At 30.5% G+C, this 23,679-nt stretch overlaps 1 protein-coding gene and 2 long non-coding RNA genes across 12 annotated transcripts; 2 read left to right on the top strand and 1 right to left on the bottom strand.

Moving 5' to 3' along the window:
* The first annotated feature begins 2,707 nt into the window (after positions 1–2,707).
* LOC145133926 (uncharacterized) lies at positions 2,708–5,063 on the top strand. The gene is made up of 4 exons (XR_013718827.1): positions 2,708–3,152; positions 3,257–3,403; positions 3,827–3,924; positions 4,905–5,063. It is a non-coding gene; the product is annotated as an uncharacterized LOC145133926 (long non-coding RNA).
* A 995-nt stretch (positions 5,064–6,058) lies between these two features.
* On the bottom strand, positions 6,059–8,562 carry LOC145134016 (uncharacterized). The gene is made up of 3 exons (XR_013718866.1): positions 8,447–8,562; positions 6,874–8,048; positions 6,059–6,359 (listed from the first exon to the last, which is right to left on the bottom strand). It is a non-coding gene; the product is annotated as an uncharacterized LOC145134016 (long non-coding RNA).
* A 1,395-nt stretch (positions 8,563–9,957) lies between these two features.
* LOC145132818 (putative sucrose-phosphate synthase 1) lies at positions 9,958–14,129 on the top strand. Of its 10 annotated transcripts, none has more exons than XM_079067746.1 (14): positions 9,965–10,220; positions 10,342–10,499; positions 10,618–10,711; positions 10,924–11,013; positions 11,099–11,332; positions 11,709–12,359; positions 12,574–12,617; positions 12,719–12,827; positions 12,925–13,119; positions 13,219–13,316; positions 13,396–13,427; positions 13,533–13,569; positions 13,669–13,734; positions 13,850–14,129. In XM_079067746.1, exons 5-8 carry the CDS (start codon positions 11,327–11,329, stop codon positions 12,726–12,728), a joined length of 711 nt encoding a protein of 236 aa, XP_078923872.1. In that variant the 5' UTR covers positions 9,965–10,220; positions 10,342–10,499; positions 10,618–10,711; positions 10,924–11,013; positions 11,099–11,326; the 3' UTR covers positions 12,729–12,827; positions 12,925–13,119; positions 13,219–13,316; positions 13,396–13,427; positions 13,533–13,569; positions 13,669–13,734; positions 13,850–14,129. The 10 variants fall into 10 exon arrangements, with proteins under 10 accessions (XP_078923868.1, XP_078923869.1, XP_078923867.1 ...); XM_079067747.1 differs by having other exon boundaries at positions 12,719–12,849; XM_079067742.1 differs by lacking the exons at positions 12,574–12,617; positions 12,719–12,827 and having other exon boundaries at positions 9,958–10,220; positions 11,099–11,182; positions 11,298–11,332; positions 13,197–13,316.
* Positions 14,130–23,679: the final 9,550 nt, after the last annotated feature.

Below are 23,679 nucleotides of genomic sequence, written 5' to 3'. Positions count from 1 at the left end.
ATATTCATATCTATCTAATTTATAATTTATCAACCGTTGTTTTCACGTGTTATAACCTAACGATAAATATAATAATCAAAAAATCTTCCATTGGTAACTTGGATTAAGATTATCCGAACTTTTTTATCCAATTCTTTCTGTTGATTTTCGTTTGCTAATGTCTTCAATCGGTTTTTGTTTGGTAAATTGTTTTCATATAATATAATGCATATGAACTTTATTTTAGGTACTTTTATTTAATACTTGTTAGTGTGATACTTCTAGTTATTTTAACTTGATAAAATTTTGTAGTTAAAAATTAAAAAGTGATTTTATTATTTTTTAGGAACTCCATTTAAGACCAAATCAGTAAATCAGATATATTTTGACACATAAGAGACATTTGTCAATAACTTGTCTTTAGATTCGTTGCAATTTTTGGTCCTAGGATGGTCCTCCCAATGACCCACGTCCAATGGGAAATAGATTTTGTAAATCTCGATATGTTTGTTTCACTCTATACACTTTTAACCAATTTAACAAGAATTAGAATTGTACGAAAGGCATTGGACAATTGAGTTAACGTATGATCCATATTTTATGCATATTTGCTTTAACAATTAAAATGTGTGGTATATTGTGATTACCATTTTATGTGCCAAATTATATGTGTATGTGATAAATCTTGTCGACATTGAACATGGAGGGATATGTCGAGGGACAACAATCTCTCCTACGATTATAACATTTTTTTAGAATGATGCCTATTATAAAATAAATTAGCTAGACCCTAGAAAAGATACGAATACATATTACCAAGTATATTTAGTTGGACTTGGATATACAACCAATCAATCCAATTAAATTTACACTTATTATTTATAACCAAGGTTCTAAATAGCGTAAAGCGTGACTCGGCGACAATGTCAAGCCTCAAGTTTTTTTGAGCCTTGGCGAGTCATGTCGTTTGTAAAGCAAGACATAAGACGACAATTTTGTATATAATTAATATTTTTATATGTATTTTCAACTATTATTTATTTTTATACACATATATGAGTTAAGGCGGCGGTTTGGTAAAGCTTGGCGTCAAGTACAAGCCTTGGAGCCATGACGAGCTTTTTAAAACCTTGTTTATAACCAATCAATCCAATTAAATTCACACTTATTATTTATATATGTGGATAAGAAGTAACCCAAATTTGTTTATAACAAAATGGGAGAGACTAAAATGAAAACATAAAAAAATGTTAAGAACGTGAAGATGTTTATAAACCAATCATTTTATAGGGATAAATTAATAATTTTATATTTAAATTAAATTGTAATATATTAAATTTAAATCATAACTTCCTAAAATTTGGCAATAATAAATGTTGTTACCTAAAAAATGAATTAATTGATTTTTATTTTTTTATTTATTTTGTGTTTCTTTCCAAAAATTAAATAGATTTTTTTTTTGTTTTTTGATTTTTTAATTTTTCATCATTGGAATGACATAAATACTAAAAAGATAATTATCTACTTTAATAAATCATTCATATTACTACGTTCCAGATTTAATAAGGCCTACCGATATGGTGACCACGAAGTGGGTCGTGGTCTAGGTGGCTTGTGGTGGGTCGTGGTCGTGGCCCTCCGTGCTCCGGACAACGATTCCAAACAGCCAATAGTTTCACTTCTTGCATTAAATCTCGTTTGACCAATTTTTTACCCCTTCCTAACGGCTTTTTTTCTATTTCTTCAACATTTACCTATAAATACTACCACTCATCTTCTTATTATTTTTCATACAATTCTTCTCCCTTTAGATACATTTTTGTTGTTTGATCCTTCAAAAACCATGTCTCCCAAAAATAAGAAATGGTCAGAAGATGAAGAAGAGAAATTAGCACAAGCATGGGTGACAGTTTCGGAAGAAGACGCTGGTCAAACTTCCGGTTCTTTTTGGAGAAATGTTGAAAGTGTTTTCCATGGTTTAATGGGTTGTGCAATTCGAAATGTTGATGAAATATGCTTGAAGTGGCGCGATATGAGGCTCAAATGTTCTGAGTTCAATGGAATTTACAACTTTGTTATAAACAACATACACGAAGCCGATATCGATCCGGTTAATGTGGCCATGGAACAATATGAAAACACAAATCATCAACGTTTTAAACATGTCAAAGCTTGGAAAAAATTGAAGAATTCCCCAAAATGGAATAACCTTGCTTAAAAAAACACAAATTAGAAGTTTGGTATTTTTAGCTTTTTAGTTCTTAATGTTATTTTTATTGTTTTTCTATTTTAGTTAATGTAATATTTAGTTTTAAAGTTATTTTTATTTTTTTTTCGTTTTAATTAATGTAGTTTTAATTAATGTAATTTAGTATTTTAAATTAATGAAAATTAGTATTTAAAAAAACAATTATATGAATTTTTATGTATTTTTGAATTAAATTTAATTAAAAAAATGAGGTGGAGTGTTGTGTTAGTGGTAGGTATCTCGTGTTAGTGGTAGGGGAATGTGGTGTTGATGTGACATCCATCACATATGTGGTATGAGGTGGGTATAACGGATGACCTAATCAATGAATATCTTTATCTTTACTATTATATAAAGCATATTACATGTTTCTTGAAAATTAAGAGGTACAACTATTATAACACTAGATACAATCTTATAAAGCTTGAAATGCAAATATATACACTCCTGTCTCATTTGTAACTTACGCTTTAGATTTCCTTAAGTTGAAAACCCTAAAACCGTCTAGACATCTTCAACCGTCGTTTCTTCCAAATCTCTTCTGTCTCCCTCCTTTATTCTCTTCAATCTCCGCCTCATCACGTCGTCGCTACCTACCCCGTCCTGATGTCGTTACCTACACTGACGCTCCTCTACCGCCCCGCTTCTATTAAGTCGAAATAAGAAACCCTAAGTCTATCTTGCCGCCACCATCAACGCCACCGTCACATACTGTTTACAAGAAACCTTAACCCTAATTTGGCTCCACCATCGCCACCAGGCATCACACACGAATTGATTTCTCACTCCCCCTTGTCGCACACCACTATTACACCGGGAGCGCACCGCCACTCATTACTGTCTCTATCGTCGTCTTCAACCTCGCACTACTTCTCCGGCAACCCTGCAACGAACCCCATGCAATCTCTGCAATTCTTTTGATCTGGTAAGTTTTTGTGGTTGTCAGTTAGCTTTTCTAATTGCTTCTGTTTTTGAAAATTATATTTAAATTGCTGATGGTTCTTCAACTATTTTACTGTATAATCACAGAAATTGAAATCGGTACTTGTTGTTTCAACATGATCAGAGATGTTCAGTTTTCTCATTTTGTGCCAAGAACGTATGCTTTAATTAGGTCTTACCTTCATCATGTATGGTTTGAACCCTTTTCCCCTATCCATTGTAATTCCCTCATCAGTAAGTCAAATTCCTTTGTTTTGATTCTTTTGTGGTAAATTAGTAGGAACTCTTAGTATACATAGAGGTAAAGCTGACCACATAATGTATTTTTTATAAGATGTTGCACAATTATTGGAGTTGAGGACTCTGGGAGACCTAATAATTTCTACCATTTATGGAATTTTCCTGATAATATCTTATCTTAATAAATTGGTTCTTTGTTTGTCTTTGATTTTAGGTATTTCGAAATAAATTTATTTGGTTTTATTGGATATTGTGGAATAGTTATATGGACAAATCTTCTCGAATTGTTTTCTTAAACTCAAGTATGGGTGTGGTCTTTTTATATACAATCAAGGAATTAGGAATATTTATCTAAATGTATTTTTTGGATTTAAGTTGTTTTTACTGATTTGTAGCTTCATATGTTATGTTTTGAAGATGGAACTGTTAGCAACTATCACTCTTATTGGTGCTAACTTGAATGGCATGCCAAATCCTAATATAGTCATCACTTGTGGTACAGAAAAGCGATTTAGGTAAATTATAGCAAGATTTGGTTAATTTTCTTCCGTTAAGTTGTAATGTAACCACACAATCTAATGCCATCAGTTGCTTCTATCTGATAGGTTAATTATAGCAAGAATTGGTTAATCACATCTCTATTCTTAATGAGTTTCATTCCACCAGTTCTCCTACTAGACCTTTTCCCTCGATTTTATACCTATCAAGTCAATATGGTTGTTATTAGGTTGCATATTTTCTTGGATAATTAATACTTTTTTTGGTTTTTGTTTAACCTTTTCTTATTTGCATTCGTTGTGATCATCTTATTGTGTTTTTCTAATTGGACTTGTAGGTCGGAAGAGCTTTATGTACCTGTTAAAAAGTTTATCAATTTTATAAATTTTGCTTGTTTGTTTGAATCAAGAGTTGTAACTTCTTAGTCTAAATTATATAGGTGGTTGCAATTCATTTTGATGCTTACAATGTTTAATCCAAATTTAAAACCATTTTAACATCATTTGTTGTTACCTTCCTATTGTATTTGGATACTGGAGCTCAAATATTGCAACATAAAGTCACAATTTTATATTGAAAAAATCGTCATTGATTCTTTTATATCATTAAAGTCATACTAGAATTTTATTTTACGCGTTTATGCTAAAATAAGTTGTTTCCTGGTTGCAACAAGCTATAATCGTGATATGGATTAATTTTTTTTTCATGTTGTTAAACGAGATGGATATTTTAACCAAATAGTCAAAGTTAAAGTTAATCTACTTGTGTTTTCTTTCACACTAATTTTCTTTTTACAGAAGTTCATGGTTGGTCTTATTATGTGTAGAACCAAGTATAGCAACCATGTTTTGAAGTATGGTAGACATTAGGTGCTTGAGGGAGAAATTACCCAATTCCATGTAGAATGAGTTTGGTGCTGAACATGCATTTAGTTGAAAAAACACATAAATGTATTTATGTAACTATTGCTAACTATTTTAGTTTTGTTATTGTGTAGGTTGTGGTCTGTAAGAGGGATTAACAAGATTAAGAAGATAGGAGTAATAGAGTTGGCTTATAATTTTGAGTTAATGCCATCAAAACGACCTTAGCTTAGTTTGTAGACCAGACTGTAGTGTTGGACATTGTCTATCTTTTTTGATGCATATACAAAGTACCTCTTTCATTTTGTACACTTTTTAGCAATGCTCAAAAAGTCTAATTTTGATTTGTTTTTCAATGTTCATATCCTATTAATTACACAAGTATTCAATATCAACGTTCATATCATGTTAATTACATAAGTTCCAATCTTTTGATTAGTGTTTGAAATTCATCCAAAATTCATCTACTTATTGAATGGTTAAAAGTTTTAGATCATATAAATGATTTATATATTAAATTTTGTAATAGTAAGTTTAAGACTCTTAAAATTGTATTGAATTCAAAAGCAATCAATAATAAATATCATATAATTTTGAATAAATTTTTACATACAATATCACTATAAATTGATATTATTGCACTTAATAATTACTGTACCCTGCATTTAGTGTCCCCATGTTTCAAACATGCATATTTGTAAATTATATAATCTTAATTAAAAGTAACAGTTCTGTTAATTTTTTATATACGAAAATAAAATCATATATAACCGATAAGAATAATTTGAAACTACAAAAATTATTTTAAAAATGATTTGTTTAATTCAGATATAGCTTGGTGTTTGGTTTATTATGCGCACATATGCTTCAAGCTAAGTTATGTTTTGCATAAAAGAAATTATCCGCTTCTTGTTGAAAGTAAAGTAATAGCGAAAAAAACAATTTCCAAAAACGCCTACCAAAAGAAACTAATTATCGATGCCGAAAAAACAGTTTTTTCGCCGCTGCATTGCGCGGGTAGACTACTAGTATGTATATACAAGTATACAAGTAGGAATTTATTCGATCACTTCATCAATGAATAAAATTTTCACATAATTTATTTATTTTATCTATGAAACTTCAATTATAGTGTAATCATAAATGAATAAAAAAGAATGGTGATGGAAAAAAATATTAAATACATGTATAATCATACATGACTAGATAGTAGTTATAATCATACAAAAGAAAAAATCTATTGGTCATCATAAATGAATAAACAATTATAATCCTATCTAAAAAGCAAATAAGTTCTAATAATAATTGAATACAATTTTAGAATGAACTAGTGAAGAACCCCGCTTTGCGGGGTTGGAAACGCCGAAGAAATGGACAAAACGGGAAGATTTTATCGAGTTATATTCAACTGTCAAATCATGAACATTACCCTATCTTTAACCAAAAAGTGCAGCCTCTATGAAGAGCATTAGTCATTCACATCCATTCGCACAAAAACTCATTCAGTCAAAATCCAAGATTCTAACAAAGGGAAATGTACTTTGTGGGTTATTTGATTCTCCATTTTGTTTACCATCTTCAGAGTCCCCCTGGGAAAAAAATTCAAAATGCTATTAAGGACACTGTAAGTTGTAGTCACTAATTAATATTACTGATATCAAAATGCAAGTAGAATGTTAATATGGGTAACAATTTATAAGTAAAATGCCATTATGTATGAAAATAAGAGCTAGTTTTAGTTTCTAGCTGCAGTCATAAAAGCAGCTAGTTCTAGTTTCAAAGAATTAAGTATTAAAAATCGTTATTCTGGATTTAGTTATACACTTGATTAAATACTATTTACATATAAGAAGTTAAATATGTTAGTTTTAGTTTCTAGCTGCAGTCATAAAAGCAGCTTTTGTTCACCAATCTGTTGTGAATAAAAGACACAAGGGCAAAATGGTCATTTCAATAAAATTTGCAGCAAGGTAGTTAAATTTAAAGATACACCAAGCTTACCATCCCAATCTTGGAGGGATTATTTCACAAGGTAGTTGGATTGTTCTTCTTTCACAAAACCAATACAATTGAAAAGCAATGAACAAAAAAAGATATACATACCTTCTTAATATTTGTAATTGCAAAAAGGCCAAAGTTATTGCTTAAAGTAGCAATCCCCTAATCCTTCACCTTTTAAACAATCCCAAATCTCAATCACCAAAAAAACTTTAAATAAAAATATATATTAAATTCATTCAACTTTTTTCATAAAAAAGAAGAATTCGACTTACATTTCACTTGCATACCTCACAATAGCTGACATAGTAACTTCCATTAAACTTCATGTGCTACCAATGAAGTATCACAAAATTATAAACATATAATGCAAACGAACAAAAAAAACTACTTACTTTTACTTTTTTTTTTTTGTTTACTATAGCATGTTAGTGCGTTATCCCTTTTGTAGAAAACAAATACACATCAGGCTATGACCTTGCTGCTCTCACCAGGAGCTTGAACAGTGCTCCATCAACCATAATTCCATTTTGGCAGCCTCTTGGGATCAGCTACATAAGGTGTCAAGGATCCAGAGCAGTCCACAGTAAAGTAAAAAAAAAAAAATTAGAAAAAAAAAACTAACAATTCAACCAATCATAAGGAAGAATGTAAGTAAATAAGTAAATCAGTAATTAGTACCTCTGCCATAGATGTGGTGGGATCTTTGATAAGGTGTTTAAGAAGAATAAGAAAGATACAATTACGATCCATATCAGTTCTTTTCAAAAACAAATTGATATAAAGTTGCAATGTCAAAAACAAAATTTTTTCAATCAATTTGGAACTGGGAAGTAACATTCAAATATATAATATATAAAATGGACCAAAATTATGTTTATAGTTATACACAACTTCCATAGAGTTTTCTAAAATTGATGATAAATGATGACACACAGAAGGAGGATGGTAGAAAATTCTATAATATCATGATTCCTCTCAGACATTTAACCAAACACTTGTTAGGCGCACTCAAATATCTCATCAAATTGTAATTATTTACATCTGATACCTAAGAAACACCTTTTGAAAATTATAAACCTAATGTCAGAAAGGAAGAAAAGAAATCAATAAAATAAATAGATGGTGAACGAAATATAGAATCACCTGAAAAACTGAACCGTGGATTGAGCATAAGTAGTCGTCACTTCTTACAACTCCATCCGAGTATGGTGTTGGTTTAAAAACCCACATCAGACATTACTTGTACAAAACGAAAAGCAAAAATTGTAGACCTGTAACTGCACAAATTACATAAAAAAAGTATAAGATGCTGTGGTTTGATTAGAATCGTTTTAACTGTACGGTGAACTTTAATCAAAGGTTGACCCTAAATCCCATAAACGCATGAAAACTGACAGTCGAATCTATGTAGTTCGTCATGAAGAGATGGAAGGGTTCTATGGCGATGTTAGCAGAACACCAACTCAAATTAAACCCACATGCAATCGAAATATGGAGGTAATCGGGAACAGAAATAGGCAACTCGGCAGCCAAACCACCTCCGTCGCACACACCGAAGACCACAACAGGAAGCAGATCGATTTCGATTACCATGAAAACAGGAATAGGAAAAATCGATTTCGTGTAGAATTTGTAGAATTTTTGAAATTAGAATGGGAATTTCAAAAAAACTTACTATAAGACGCAGAGGTTTTGAGCTCGATTTTTCACCCTAAATCTTGGAAGGAGAATAGCAACCGATGAACTCATTGTCGCCACCAAGACCTTGAAAAATCCTCCAAACTGCGAAATCTTGGAAGGAGAATAACAACCGATGAAGTCAGATGTCGATGAGTTTAGAGAGAGACGGAGGGTGTTGGAGAGATAAGTTAGATGAGGCGGTGTTGAGAGGTGGATGTCCGTATCTCATTGGAAGAAGTTGAAGGTGGCAAAAGGACGTTCTTTCTTCTCAAAGAAAGACTGGAATCTTGAAGAAAACAACGATGATTATCGGTTGAGGAGGCTGTGGTGAAGTAGATGATTATCTGATGGAGGTGGTAAGAGAAAAAACGAAACAAATGAGATAAGGTGGTGGAGAAGATATTGAGGCGGTGGAGTATATGTTCTCTGCGTCTGATTGGAAGCATTGGGCGGTGGTATCAGCCTATCAGACCAGTGAACGGTGGAAAGCAAAGAACACCACCACGTGTGGTAAATCTGGAGCAGAATGCACGTGTAATCCACTGTGTCAAAGTATCACGATCCTATATCATAGAACATAACACGTAGCAGCAGTTGGTGGCTCAAAGAAAACCCAAAAAAAAAATATAGAAAAAAAAAGTGGTCCAATAAGATAAAAGTACTGTTCCAAAAGGAACTTCTAAATTAATATATATATATATATATATATATATATATATATATATATATATATATATATATATATATATATATATATATATATATATATAATGACGGTAGTATCTTTATTTCTTTCAACTGGTCCTCTTAGAAGACTCAAGTGTTCAACTCTAATTTTGATTATTCCAACTGGTACATGTTTCTTTAAAAATCTTGGAAACTCCCATGAACCATATCAAAATCATAAAAAATCATCCATGAATATGATACCATCGACAAACTCTATTATCCCTTCATCAAATGAATAAAACATAAATTATATATAAAATTCAATACAACATGAACCATAAATGAATACTACACAATGTAGACTATAGAAAATAAAAAATAGTTGTCATCATAAATGAATGAAACCTTAATTTTTTTACTCTAAAAACTATATAAGAAAAAAGGTCACAATTATAATTCATAAATATAATACCAAAGCTTCTCTCGAATTTTAAAAAAAAAAAAAAAAAAAAAAAGGATGAAAAATGAATTTTAAACTAAGCATATCATGAGAGGATAGTCAGTCCAAAAGAAAAAAAAATATGTACGGTCAAAAGGATTATATGAAATTCATATATATTTATTTTTTAATCTTCAATATTAATCGCAATTACAAAACAGGTGATCGTTACATGGCATTATGTGTTACCACAAATAAGAAAATATATATTAAAAAAATAAAAAAAATAGTTATTATATATACTATTAATTGTTAAAAAGTTCGCAGAAATCTTTTAGAATTTAGATTTGTGCCACAAATTTTTGTGGGTTTTAAACATTTGCCACAACGCTTTTCTTTTCCGATTCTTATCTTTTCTTCTTTATCTGTTTTGATTGTGCCGCCCTTCTCCTTCAATATAGGACTCTCCACCGCCCTTGACTACGTCTCTGAATATATTCCTCATGCTTATCGGATTTCTTCGCTTGATAACTCCTCCGCTCTATTCCCATTGTTGCATTTCAATCCAACGATGAGGTCGACTTCTACTACTTATTTGCGTTTCTATTTTGCATCCGCGTCTATCTTCGTCTGCTCTTGGCGGTCTCTATTTCTTCTTTAGGTATGTGTTGTAATTCCTCTTATAGATTCTCATGTCGGCAGTTTTCTCGCCTTCTAGATACTTCCAATCCATTAAAGGTACGGTTTTGTTACTTCAAACTGTATTTCATTTGGCACGCCAGGTGTTCGATGTAATGTTCGATTAATATCAGTTTTAAAGTTGAAGAGTGTTGTTGCTGGAAAAAAAAAATTGTGACGACGCTTTGACGAGAAACGCATCTGCTACTGGTCGGTCATGTATTTATCATTCTTATATTCAGAGCACGATTCATGCAGGAAGGTAGGAATCTAGGGGCTTATGCTCCATACTTCGACCAGTTACCTGATTATATGATGTTAATAATTGCAACGCACAGCTTAATGGTTCTGTTGATGACTTGATGACTGGTGCATGTTAGGGTGGTGCTAAGGTGGTTCAGCTAGCTCTGCATATTAGTGACGCTGTTGAACATGAGGTCAGTTGCAGCAGAAAACTCGGCTGTTGAACATGAGGTTAGTTGCAGCAGAGAAGTCGGTTCTTTATATTCCCTTTTATAACATTCAAATATCGAAGTGTTCCTTCTTTCTGATATGATAAATCAGGCAAGAATACATAGATTAATGGACAGATCTAAACGAAAGGCTTTGTTAAATGAGAGCCCTGATGATTGTTCAGAAGTTGTGAATAACGACCCTTTATTGTTTCAACTTTGTATTTTTTTTAGTAGATTGATTTCAACATATGGGTTGTCATTCAACCATAGATTGAAAGATTGAAGGATGTAGAGGATTCTTTCGGTCATGAATGGAAGGAAGTAGGTATTTTGTTTATTTTTCTTCATTTTTATAGCAAAGGTTTTTTTAAATCGATTTTACCGCTTCTTCGGTTCGTCTCTACAGTGAAGTCAACTGGCTCATAGCAGCACAAATGTCAACCCAATTTGTCAACCTTATCTTCACTAATATCGGAAGGATCAGCTTAAAGTTTTGTTTTTCTTTTCTCTACTCAATTCTCAATTGGGGACCAATATTTTGCTGCTTTGGTTCTTAATTTTAGGGATGGTAAGTTTGATTAAATGTTGATTGGTTTGCCCAGCAGGTGAAAAAACTCCAGCACCATCACTATCTATGGAGGTACCCATATATTCCCAATTCCTTCCCCCTCAAAAAAACCTACTGTGAATTCATTTTTTTTTGGTTAAACACAATAAAAAGCAATACAATCTAAACAAAAAAAAAAAAAAACTCATTCTTATTTTACACTTATTAGCCCCAAAAACAAAAAGGAAAAAAACCTTATATGCGTCGAACCGGTTATGAACCGTTTTGAAAAAACCGGTTTCGGTAAAACCGAACCGGTTTATATAAGTTCGAATTTTTTTAGGGTTGGACCGGTTTGGAACCGAACCGGTTTCCAGGTAAACCGGTTTTGACTTGATAATTATAGACCGAAAAACTATTCATACCTTTTTCTTTCCAACATTATTAACATCTTCATTCTGTTCATCAGCTTGAGAATGAGGAAAACCATAGACAGGCTAAACGCCAGATTGAACGTGAAAAAGGCCGCAGAGAAGTAGTTGCAGATATGTCAGAAGACTTATCAGAAGGGGAAAAAGGAGAAAACATCAATGATGTATCTGTTCATATAATCCGTATTCCATTTGGTCCAAAAGACATATATGTCCCTAAAGAGCTTCTATGGCCACATGTCCCTGAATTTGTTGATGGAGCACTTGGACACGTCATCCAAATGTCCAAAGTTTTGGGTGAGCAAGTTGGTGGTGGATACCCTGTATGGCCTGTTACCATTCATGGTCATTATGCTGATGTTGGTGACTCAGCAGCTGCCAGACTGTCAGGTGCTCTAAATGTTCCCATGCCTTTTACTGGTCATTCACTTGGAAGAGATAAGTTGGAGCAGCTTTTGAGACAGGGGAGATTGACAAAACATGAAATCAATGCTACTTATAAGATCATGAGAAGAATTGAAGGTGAAGAGAATAGTCTTGATGCCTCTGACATTGTTATCAGTAGGACTAGACAAGAAATAGAACAATGGAGATTATATGACGGTTTTGACCCTGTGCTTGAAAAGATACTTAGAGCTAGGATAAGGCGGAATGTTAGCTGTTATGGAAGGTTCATGCCTCGTATGGTTGTAAGTTTCCAAAAATACCCTTTATCCATAATCCAATATTATGTACATTTTGTGTTATTTTTGGAAGAATCACGGAAAAAAAAGCTTTTAAAAATTCTTGTCAATTTGTGGTTTAATCTTTTATCCACTATTATATACTTAAATTTTTTTTCCAATAAAATCATGGAATTTTTAGACATTTTTCTTTATTGACCATTTTGACCGGATATAATAGGCAACCTATCAGCCGTCTTTTGTCATTCTATCTTCACGGAACAAGTAAGCCCTAATTTTTCGATTTCACATCAGTAATTAAATATTCATGGATTTCCATATCGTCTCAGTTTACTATTGAATTTTTTTTTATAAAATTTTACTAGATTGATTTGAACGGGTTGCTATTCAATCAAGGATGGAAGGATTGTATCTAATCTTCTTTCATGTTCAGTTATACATAGAGAAGACTGCCCTGTATTTGATGAGTACAAAGTATGTATTTGATGAGTACAAAGTATGTGGTGTTTGCTTTTTTACAAAGTTTGTCTTATATTTTAAAAAATTAATTACATTCTTGCCATTTTCAAAGGTTCTTGAAGGCAAAGCTTATCGTCTAAATCATCCATGGGTGGGAACTATGAACAAATCAGAAGCTGATTTTATAAAAAATACTGATATGATATACGCAAGGTGAATGGAACAGGAGTATTTTTATACAAGTACTGATTATGGACACCTGGTGAGTAAAATGGGTTCAGAATATCTACCAAAGCTTCTCTCACAGGTAAGGTCATTTTGATCTTTTCTTCTTTAAAAGCAATGACTTATAATATCATTTTTTTTGGATGATTTTATTAATAGCATTTGGAATCTGTAATTAAAGCAAAAAAAACCGGGAATTATTTCCCTGATAAATAAAGGTTTTAAAGAGCGGAAGCTGAGTTGAATCGCCTTGGAAGACCAATTGCAGTTGATGATGGAGTAAGAATCATTTTTTTTAAATGCTGATTTATTATTTTAAATTGATTGGCAGAGTTCTAACACGAAATTTATTATGCAGTAATTGATGAAATTACCAACCTTAACGATAAGGTGATGCTTATTCATGTTACATGTGGTTTGTCTACTTTATTTTATTGTGATAAGCAGTTAACCATTAACTGATATTTATTCGTGTCACTTCTTTTGGATCCCAAGACATGAAATCATTAAATCATTGGATTTACATAAAAGAGTAAGGTTACATATTTTTTTTTTGTATAAAACAAATTTTCAAGTTACTTCTGGGTAACAAGATTGTAATATAATTTAAAAAAAAATATATTATATGCAGGCGAGGACACTATGACGTTTGCAAAGGACCGGAACTCACTATAATTTTTTCCCAATTCTTAGAAAGGTAAATGGTGTGTTCCAATTTTTAATCATGTTTACTCTTTCACTCATCATTTCTAAACATTAATGAAACTTCATATATGGGTATTTCCGTACTTTACCAATTTTTACTTTTGCAGCCTCCATACTCCTTTCTTGTGACATTGGAGGAAAAGATGCAAAGTCGCCCGTTTATGAAGCTATACACAAGTTGACATAAGATTTGTATGAGTCAAATGACATTGCTGCCCTTGCCCCTTCACCTCTGCCTCCCCTACGACTTTCAACAATCGGGATCTCTGGTAACTTGTGTAACTATTATCTATTATTGACGGTTGTGTAATTGGTTTAGGGTTGCCAAATATATCATGTATATGATTAATTAATTAATTTTATGTTTTTAATTAGTTATTCTTGCAATTGTTTCTTAGGCAAATTTCCGGTAATAGCAATGTACTTTACCATGAACTTCATATTTCTTAAACATAAATAGCAACTTTTTGACAAAATTTAGTAAAAAAAAATGAATTTTGTTACTCAATTGTGATTATGTTTCATAGTAATTGTGTGTCACTTTGTTTTCATTAATATAATATTATGTTCTTCTACTTGGTACAGTTTCAAATAAGGAAAAAAAACAAAAACAAAAACAGCGCCAAAGGCGCGCATGATTCCCCTCTAGTTGTAATGAATGAATGTAATTAATTCTATGACAAACGTTCTGCAAGTCGCCTCACCAAATGTCTATCATAAAATTTGAACCGGATCAGTCGACTATAATTAAAATAGTTTATTAAAAATTGAAAAAAAAAAACAAAAAAAAACAATACCACAAATGAATATGTTGTGTCCCGAAAATTCCCACCTTTTGATCCATTGACACTAGCCAAAGCCGCAAGAGGAATCGAGATCCGCCCTTTCTTCCGACCGAATAAAATATCATCTATAAAGAATCATAGTATGCTCCTTCTTGAATCAATCTGAATGTTAGGAAACGAGATGAAAGAAAAACGGGGCATTGTTTACTGCTTGAATTAATCTGTAAGAACATAAATACTAAATTCGTTGTTTTTATGTGTATCTATTGTGAATTCTCGATAGATAAGTGAGATACATAAAGAAAGGTGATGAGTAGAAGAGCTCAATTTTATTCTGAATAGACGTTGATGAAAAAAGGAATGTTGTATGTTGATCGAATGAAGAAGGAAACTGATCCCTAAGTTATCTCTAGAGAGAGATAATTACGTTATTCAATCTAATTTAATGGACAGAAAATATTCGATATTCCTTAAATACCCTTTAACTTAGTTCAAAAGTTACAAATTAGTCTGATTATCAACCTTAGATTTGAAATTTTGAACAAATGTGATATGTTCTTGCATTCTCAACATTTTGGGGTTCTCGATTTAACCTGCCTGATAATGAAATTATATGGCTTAAATGTCGCATCGAGTGAATAATAGAGCATACACATTGAATGACCAACATAATAGATTATCGAGTATATTACATAAATTGTCCAGATGTTTTTTTTTCACTTTTAGTTTAAATATATTTTTATTTCAATTGCAATACATACCGTTCTCACATTTTTTATTTCAATTGCAATACATACCATGTGCCCTAAATGTACACATAAAGGTATTATTTATGATAAATATTACTATAATGAAAGAGAAATCGAGAAATTTAACCACTTTTTTGTTTATAGTTAACAACAATGACCATTTTTTTATACTAACCACTATGTCTCTGGAATGGAAGTTCCGAAGCAAACCAAAACGGGCCAAGGCCACTACTATTTCCCAATGCTATATATATATATATATATATATATATATATATATATATATATATATATATATATATATATATATATATATATATATTACTACTTTATAATGTATATATAATGGAGCTTAAATCATAACCTTCTATTTTACATCTAATGGTTTAAAATCATAATCTTTGTGAACAAAAACTACTTTATAATGTATATATAATGAGGAGACCAAAAGTTTTAAGACTAAAGTCTTAAAACAAAGAGCTTAAATCATAACCTTCTATTTTACATCTAATGGTTTAAAATCATAATCTAACAAAAACTAACCAATCAAAAACAAATTAAATTTACAAATACAAAATCACACAATATAAAACCAACAGCCGGTTAATATAATTTACAAAACCTTTCATTATTTTTCATTCACTCTCTCTCACCTCATCCATGAACTCTCCTCAATTCTAATCGAGCCATAAAACCACAAACCTTGACCACCGACACCTCCACCTATGTCTCACCATCGCTGCAACCTATTTCATCCAGTAGCGCCACCTGCGAGTTACTCTCTATGCACCGCCTGTGCGACAACCCCACCGCATCACATGCGAGCCACCTTCACCGCCACGACCCCTACCGTTCACACATCTGCCAAACACCAATAGTTCTCAGCATCTTCATCAAACCATAGATCTAAAATTGTGGTTGCCACCATCAAGATTCTCCACCATCGCATGCATATGTCGACGTCGCTGCTGAACACCCTCGATACTATGAGGCACCTTGAAACCCTAAATCTATATCATCGTCATCTCCATAACTCTCAAACACTCACTTTATCTTCCGAAGTCACTATTGGATTAGATAAGAAAATATAAAAGCAATATATGGCTTTTTTTTAGACAGATCTCTATTAGATCAAAAAATATTTAGGTAATGGTGCCTGTTTCTTTACGGATCTTGAAAGAAGTATGTGTTAGATCTGTTTTAAGATAAAAAAAACATGTCCTCATATTTAATGCGTTAATGTTTTTCTATATTTAGATCTATGTATGTGCAAGCTATAAATCTGTTTCTATGTTAAAGATATGTAATTTGTCTTTTAATTATATATTTATATATTAGAATTGGTGAGATGCATGAAGATTAGATCCAAGAAAAGGAATGTAAGTTTTTTTTTGACAAAATTGCAAAAATGGTCCGTTTGGTTGTCAAATTTCTGCAGTTTTGGTCCAAAACGAAATGTTGGTGCACGATTGGTCTAAAATTGGATCTTTTTAGTGTTTTTGGTCCCTGTACACTTAAAATGATTATTATGCCCTTCATATTTGTATTTTTTATTTTTTATATTTATATTATTGTTTTTAATTATTAAAAGTCTCTCTCTCTCTCTCTCTCTCTCTCTTAAGAACACCCTCCAGATGCTACCCTCTCAAGAACATCCAACATATCCCACCATTATCATTTACGACCACGATCCGCCTACTACCATTTTCGTTCACTACCACCATCCGCCTTTCATCGTCGCCGTTTACCACCACCATCCACCTGCTACCATCCTTGTTCTCCACCATCCCCTTAAGAACACACACAATCATTCTTTCTTACTCCTCCTGCCATTATCTCCATTCGTCACCACCGTTCGCTGCCGACTGCCCGACCACCTCCATCTCCCCCACCATCACCTCTCCTTCCCTAACCTGAACCATTCGCCAACACCATTCACCTGAAAAATCAAACCAAAACGTCGAAAAATCGACGGATTTAAAGAAAATGGTGGATGTTGAACCACAGATCCATCTTTCTCCAGAGGCGGTCTTGAACCACAAATTGTTCTATGCGTTGAAATGTGGATTGATGTCGATTTTGTTATCGAATGGCCGATGTTGCAAAAGGTAGCTTGAAGGGAACAAGTGAGGTTGATGGTGGCGACGCAATCAGAGCAAAAGAGAGTTGAGGGCCAGGGTTCTACTTCCCCGACCTCCTTCTCCCAGATCAACTTCTACTTCTTTCGAACAAGATGAGGATAAGAGGATACGAAGTCAATTTAAGTCAATTTCAAGGATCTGAGATTGAAATTGACCTCCTAATTCGAGCTAAAATCAAACAATGGTGTAGAAATCGAGCAACCGTGGGGAACGTGACGACGATCGATGGTGGTGATAGTCCAGTTGTTCCGGGTGGTCGATGACGGCGAATTTAGGGTTCTTCAGTTGAATCTTTCACTTGATTTTGTGATTCCAGTTGTTCGAGCCTAAGTTTGTTAATGACATCTAGATGTCTCGCCGTCGTATCATGTATCTTGTTGTGGATCTCGCAATGGAAGCCGCCACCGGAGCTAGGGTAACAGAGTCGCCGTCGGAGTGGTGGTGATGGTGGTCTTATTTTAGGGTGTGACTTAACTGGAATGGGTGGTCCGATGATGGTGTAGAGAGAGAGAGTGGTGGGTTTATTTTGTTTTTGTTTTTTATTTTATTAAGAATAAAAAAAATAAAAAAATTAAAATATAATTATTTAAAGAATATATTTGTCATTTTAGGTGGGATGTGGACCAAAAACACAAGAAAATACAACCATAATTTTAGGTGGGATGTGGACCAAAAACACAAGAAAATATAACGATAAGACCAAAACCATATAAGGTATCTAAAATTGGACAAGTGGTGTAAAAACATTTCATTTTGGACCAAAACTACATAATTTTGCCAACCACAGGGATCATTTTTGTAATTTTGTCTTTTTTTTTTTGAAGAAAAATGAATGTTTACATTCTCCCATTTTTGCTAATTTTTACACAATTAATGTTCATAATATTTTGGTATTTTTCCTTTATAGGTTACAGATATATTATTTTCTGTTTATAGATTATGTTAGTCTTGATTTCTTGATAAAGATGATTTACTAGAAAGAAAAAAGAGACCATGAAGGTAAAGAATTTCATTAGATTAACTTAAAATTATTATAAAAAAATGATAGAATATAATAATATATATGTTTGTGAGTTTTGCACATGTTTCTTTAAAAGTAATTTGGAAAATATGGGTGTTTCCGTCGCAATATATGTGTTGTATTATAAGGAACTTCATCTTGGTTAATTATGGAACTAAAAATGCAAAGTGATTGCAAAATAGTGAAAAAAGAAAAAGAAATATAAATGAAAGGACATTATATATGCTGTCAGTTGCAAAGAAAATCGAACAAATGCTTTTATTTTGTTCATTGTCAAGAAAAGTTGCAAAGAAAATTGAACGAACTTTTATTTTGTTCATTGTCAAGAAAAGTTATGAACATGATAGATCAACGCTTTAATAAAATCAGATAATGTAATGTAGTTACAAATTCAAAACAAAAATAGGTGATATAATGTAGTTACAAGTTCAAAGCAAACAACAAAATACGTTAATTGTTTCATAAATTTAAAACAAACAACAAATACTCTAAATAGATTAATTGTTTCATAAATTTAAAACAAACAACAAATACTCTAAATAGATTAATTTCGTTTATCACGTATTTAAATTTATCCATAAAATTTAACGAGCTCCATCCCTATCTTTTGTACGCATTAAAATTATATTCTAAAAACACTTTTTACTATGATTTAAATTTAAAATAAGTTCATAATAAAAAATAGACATCTGTCATCGAAGGCTTACTAATAATATTACACATATTCTATATTATTGTTTGTTTTAATTTTTAATATATTAAATATAAGAATATAACAATTATATATACTTTAGTGTTCATAGCTATTATGTAATTTACTCATCGATAAAGAATATAAATAAATTTATGAATATATACATTAACTATGTTTTATATTTAATTATTATTTTCTTTATTTTAAACAAAAATAAAGATAGGATAGTTCACCAAAATTTCAAAAAAGGTGTGAGTTGTCACTACTTGCATATAAAGTATAAATTCGGAGTAAAAATAAAACTTTGTAGGCTCTAAAGTATTACGTGATAGAAAAATAATTAATATATATGTATAAATGATTTTGATAATAAAATAACAATTATAAACTTTAAAATTTTTGAATGTTAAAAATAAAAAGAAAAGAATAAAGTGCAATGATAAATATGAGTATATTACCTATAGGCTTTTGAAAGCATCGTTAATAGGGAGCTATGGTTTTAGATTTTCAAGAAAAAATGACAATAGTTGTCTATTTTTATCGGAAGTTGAAAACAAAAAAAAGGAGTTTTTGACCAAGATGGTGTTTTTGAAAAAGATATTTACCGAATAGGTGTGGTTTTAAAAATATTTACCAAATAGGTGTATTTTTAAATTTTTTTATTTTTCTTAAAATTCAGTTTTTTTAATCATTTTGCTGATTTTTTTATCATACATTTTTTATTTTATTTTTTACTTTTTGCTATAAAAAAGGTGTTTCTTTTGTTTATATACATCAAACAAGAGAAAAAAATGGTTTGTACACTGCTCAACGGTTTAGAAAACAAAAAAATGAGAATGTTTTTTTTTCTAATTTATTATTATTATAGTATCTACATAAGAAATAAAAATCATTTTCTTATTGTTTTGTATTATTCGTTGAGTTTTTTTTTCTTGTTGTATCTAAACTTTAGATATACAAAAAGAAAAGAATTGTGTATTTTTTGTTAATATATACCAAATCAATTGAAAAAAAAATTGTTTGCTGGTCTTGTTGGTTTAAATTAAAAAAATTATTGGTACAATGTTTTAAGTACAAACCAACAAAAATTTTAACAAATACAAAACAAAATAAAAAAATATCTGAAATAGCTTGGTTCGATAACCATTATTTGAAAAAAAATTAAAAGAATAAGACATAAAGTCGAATAAACTAAACAAAATATACGAAAACATATTCAATATTTTTTTGTTTGGTTCATTCGACCCTTTTTTTCTTTTCAGATAGTGGTTATCGAAATAAGCTATTTCGAAATTATTTATTTTGTAAGAAGCAATTGTTGGTTTTGTAAACATTATACCAACACTTTTTTAATCTAAACCAACAAAGACTTTTTATAAAAACTAACAAACAATTTTTTTTTTCAATATGAACCGATAAATATCATTTTAAGTAAAAACCATCTGAATAATTAATATACTAATAAACTGGAACATGGGAAAACAATTCTAAAATTAAACAACTGATTTGGTATATATTATTTTTAAATATATACATGTCGTAACAAAAAAATAAGAAAAAAAAAACCATTCACTTTTTTTTGTGTTCTAATCCTTGGAGCAATGTACAAACCATTTTTTTTTTCTTTTTTCTCTTATTTGATGTATATAAATAAAAGAAACACATTTTTTATTGCAAAAAGTAAAAAAGAAAATAAAAAAAAGTATGCTAAAAAACAGCAAAATGATTAAAAAAACTGAAATTTTAAGAAAAAATAAAAAAATTTAAAAATACACCTATTTGGTAAATATTTTTAAAACTACACCTATTTGGTAAATATTTTTTTCAAAAACACCATTTTAGTCAAAAAGTCAAGAAAAAAGGCTTTCAATCAAGGTTTTTATATTAAAAATATATTTTCAGTTAAAAGCATTTTAAATTCAGTTTTTAGACTTAAATTTCGAATTTTTTAAAAAATACTCTTATGATATTTTTATCATATGTTTGAACAAAAAGAATCGAATAGGCTAGGATAATTGGAGATGTAAATAATTTGTTGTTTAAAAAGTTGTTTTTAAATTTTGTATTTTTATTATAAAGCATGAGTGAATATGTATAGACTCGAAGTTAATTCTAAGTGCCATGTGTTTTAAAAAGATTAACAGATGAAATAAAACTATTTACTGGTAAAGAAATAATTTTTGGAAGGAAAATAATCGTCAAAAAAAACTCTCTTCTCAATCTGACGCCGGTCAATTTACGAATATTTTCATAACAAAAAAAAATATATCTATTTTTTACTAAATGAGTCAATATAAAACCACAACATTCATTTGTACATAACTTCCAATAGGAAACTACTCCAAAATAAAACTATTCACTGAAAATAATATTATTCACCGGGGAGTGGTCACACCCAACTCATAGACAAAGTGTTGTCACTCTATGCCACATCAGCTTCACCACCAACTCACCATCAACCCACTAGACAATGGAGATGATTACCACTTCACATCATTTATATTTATATTTTTATAATTTTAAAACATTAGATTAAATAAAAAAAACATTATTATAAACTTAAATACTCATTTTACTAATTAAAAAATCAAATAAACATATTATTAATTTTTAAAATTAAATAAACATAATTATATATAAGGTTTAACTTAATTCAAATTAAAGTGAAAGGGTATAATAAAATTAAATGACAGAATCTCATGAACCAAATTTGTAACTTCAATTAAAACATATACAATATCAGCCAGTTGTCTTCTTCACCCGATTTCTGTAAAATGGGTACATCCATTTCTTTTTTTTTCTACTTGGATGGATTAAAAGAAAAAACCAACGAAATTAAGGGGCAAAAAAGAAGCAACCAATAGGAAGCTCCGTCTTCCGATTCACGTCACACCCAGAACACCGGCCTTTGGGGCGGTGTTAACGCGTCTTCGGTCATGCCACATCAGCATCACGCGTCTTCAAGGACGCCTACTCTAGGTAACCTAAACGAACGTATTCGTCATGTGCCTATCAAAAGGAAAATAATCGCAAACAGAAAATATTCTTGTCGTGGCATCGCGCGGGTATCCTACTAGTATATATATATATATATATATATATATATATATATATATATATATATATATATATATATATATATATATATATATATATATATATATATATATATATATATATCTGTGTGTGTGTCCCACATAAAAAAGTTTGGAATAACCATTCCCGATTTTGAAATTCCAAAGATCGTTCTACCTGCATGTTTTGACTAAGGATTCATCAAACCATGTGATTTCTACTCTTTTAGTTTACTAGAATTTGAGATTACAAACAATTATATGTATTTCGGAATCAGTTGATCATGTCCGGAATACGAAGAACAGTTCTAGAATATCTGTATTTTGTATTTTTTTTTTTCGTTTTACACATATATAGAGCCACATAAAGTATCTTAAAATGTGTTTTGAAACCGTAGTAATAATCAAGAAATAATATTAATAGGGAATCCAAAATGATAATGTAACTCCGGAATACGAAAAACGTAGTCCGGAATACTAATATCAATTCTGGAACATCTATGTGATTTCTACTCGTTTAGTTTACTAGAATTTGAGATTACAAACAATTATATGTATTTCGGAATCCGTTGATCATGTCCGGAATACGAAGAACAATTCCAGAATATCTGTATTTTGTATTTTTTTTTTTCGTTTTACACATATATAGAGCCATATAAGTATCTTAAAGTGTGTTTAGGACTTGTTTAATAATCAAGAAATAATATTAATAGGGAATCAAGAAAGATTAATATTATAAAAGCCCTAAATTTTTAACGCGTAATTGGAAAAAGCCCTAATATTTTTTATTATTATTGCTATGGCCACAGCTTTCTCGCAAAATTATCACTCTAGCCCACTTAACGAGTTTTATGGTTAACTTGGTTAACTTTTTTACAAAATCAGTCCTAAAAAGTTCAAATTTGGTCCCTGGGGTTTGCAAAAAATTACACCACATGGTTTTTTAACTTTATTTTTTGTTTTTTGTATACTTTATTTATTTTCGGTTTTTTTATAAATATATATACATTTTTATTTTCTTTTTTTATATACTTTATTTATTTTCATTTTTAACTTTTTTTTTCAACAATTTGATTTTTTTTATCTTTTTACCTTTTGTTTTCTAATTTTTTCCTATTTTAGTTATTTATGGTTTTTCTAATGTTTTTATTTACTTTGATTCAAGTAAACGAACTTGAATTCAATATAAATTACTATCACAAGTTTTTTTTATAGAGACCGACTATTATTTTTTTTTGTTTTTTTTAGTCTATTATCAAATTAAAAAATATTATCTTGAATTTAATCTATTGATATCACATATAAAAATATGATTTAAGTTGCAAGTTATATAACATATTGAAACACTAATTCTCAGTAAACAAACTATTTTTTTTTTAATTTTCATTTTTTCGTAACATAAATATAATAGCAATAAAGAAAAAAAAAATAAAAAGAAAATAAGTTTGACCGAAATTACAAATATAAACATAA

This window comes from Lactuca virosa, chromosome 8 (assembly GCF_052849685.1).
Source record: "Lactuca virosa cultivar CGN04683 chromosome 8, Lactuca_virosa_CGN04683_v6, whole genome shotgun sequence".
NCBI classification, from domain to species: Eukaryota; Viridiplantae; Streptophyta; class Magnoliopsida; order Asterales; family Asteraceae; genus Lactuca; species Lactuca virosa.
This window is presented reverse-complemented; position numbering and strand designations above follow the sequence as displayed.

Coding starts and splice junctions, on each gene's coding strand:
- LOC145132818 (XM_079067742.1), top strand. Junction 12,360..12,924: donor GGTTCATGCCTCGTATGGTT/GTAAGTTTCCAA, acceptor CCATTTTCAAAG/GTTCTTGAAGGCAAAGCTTA.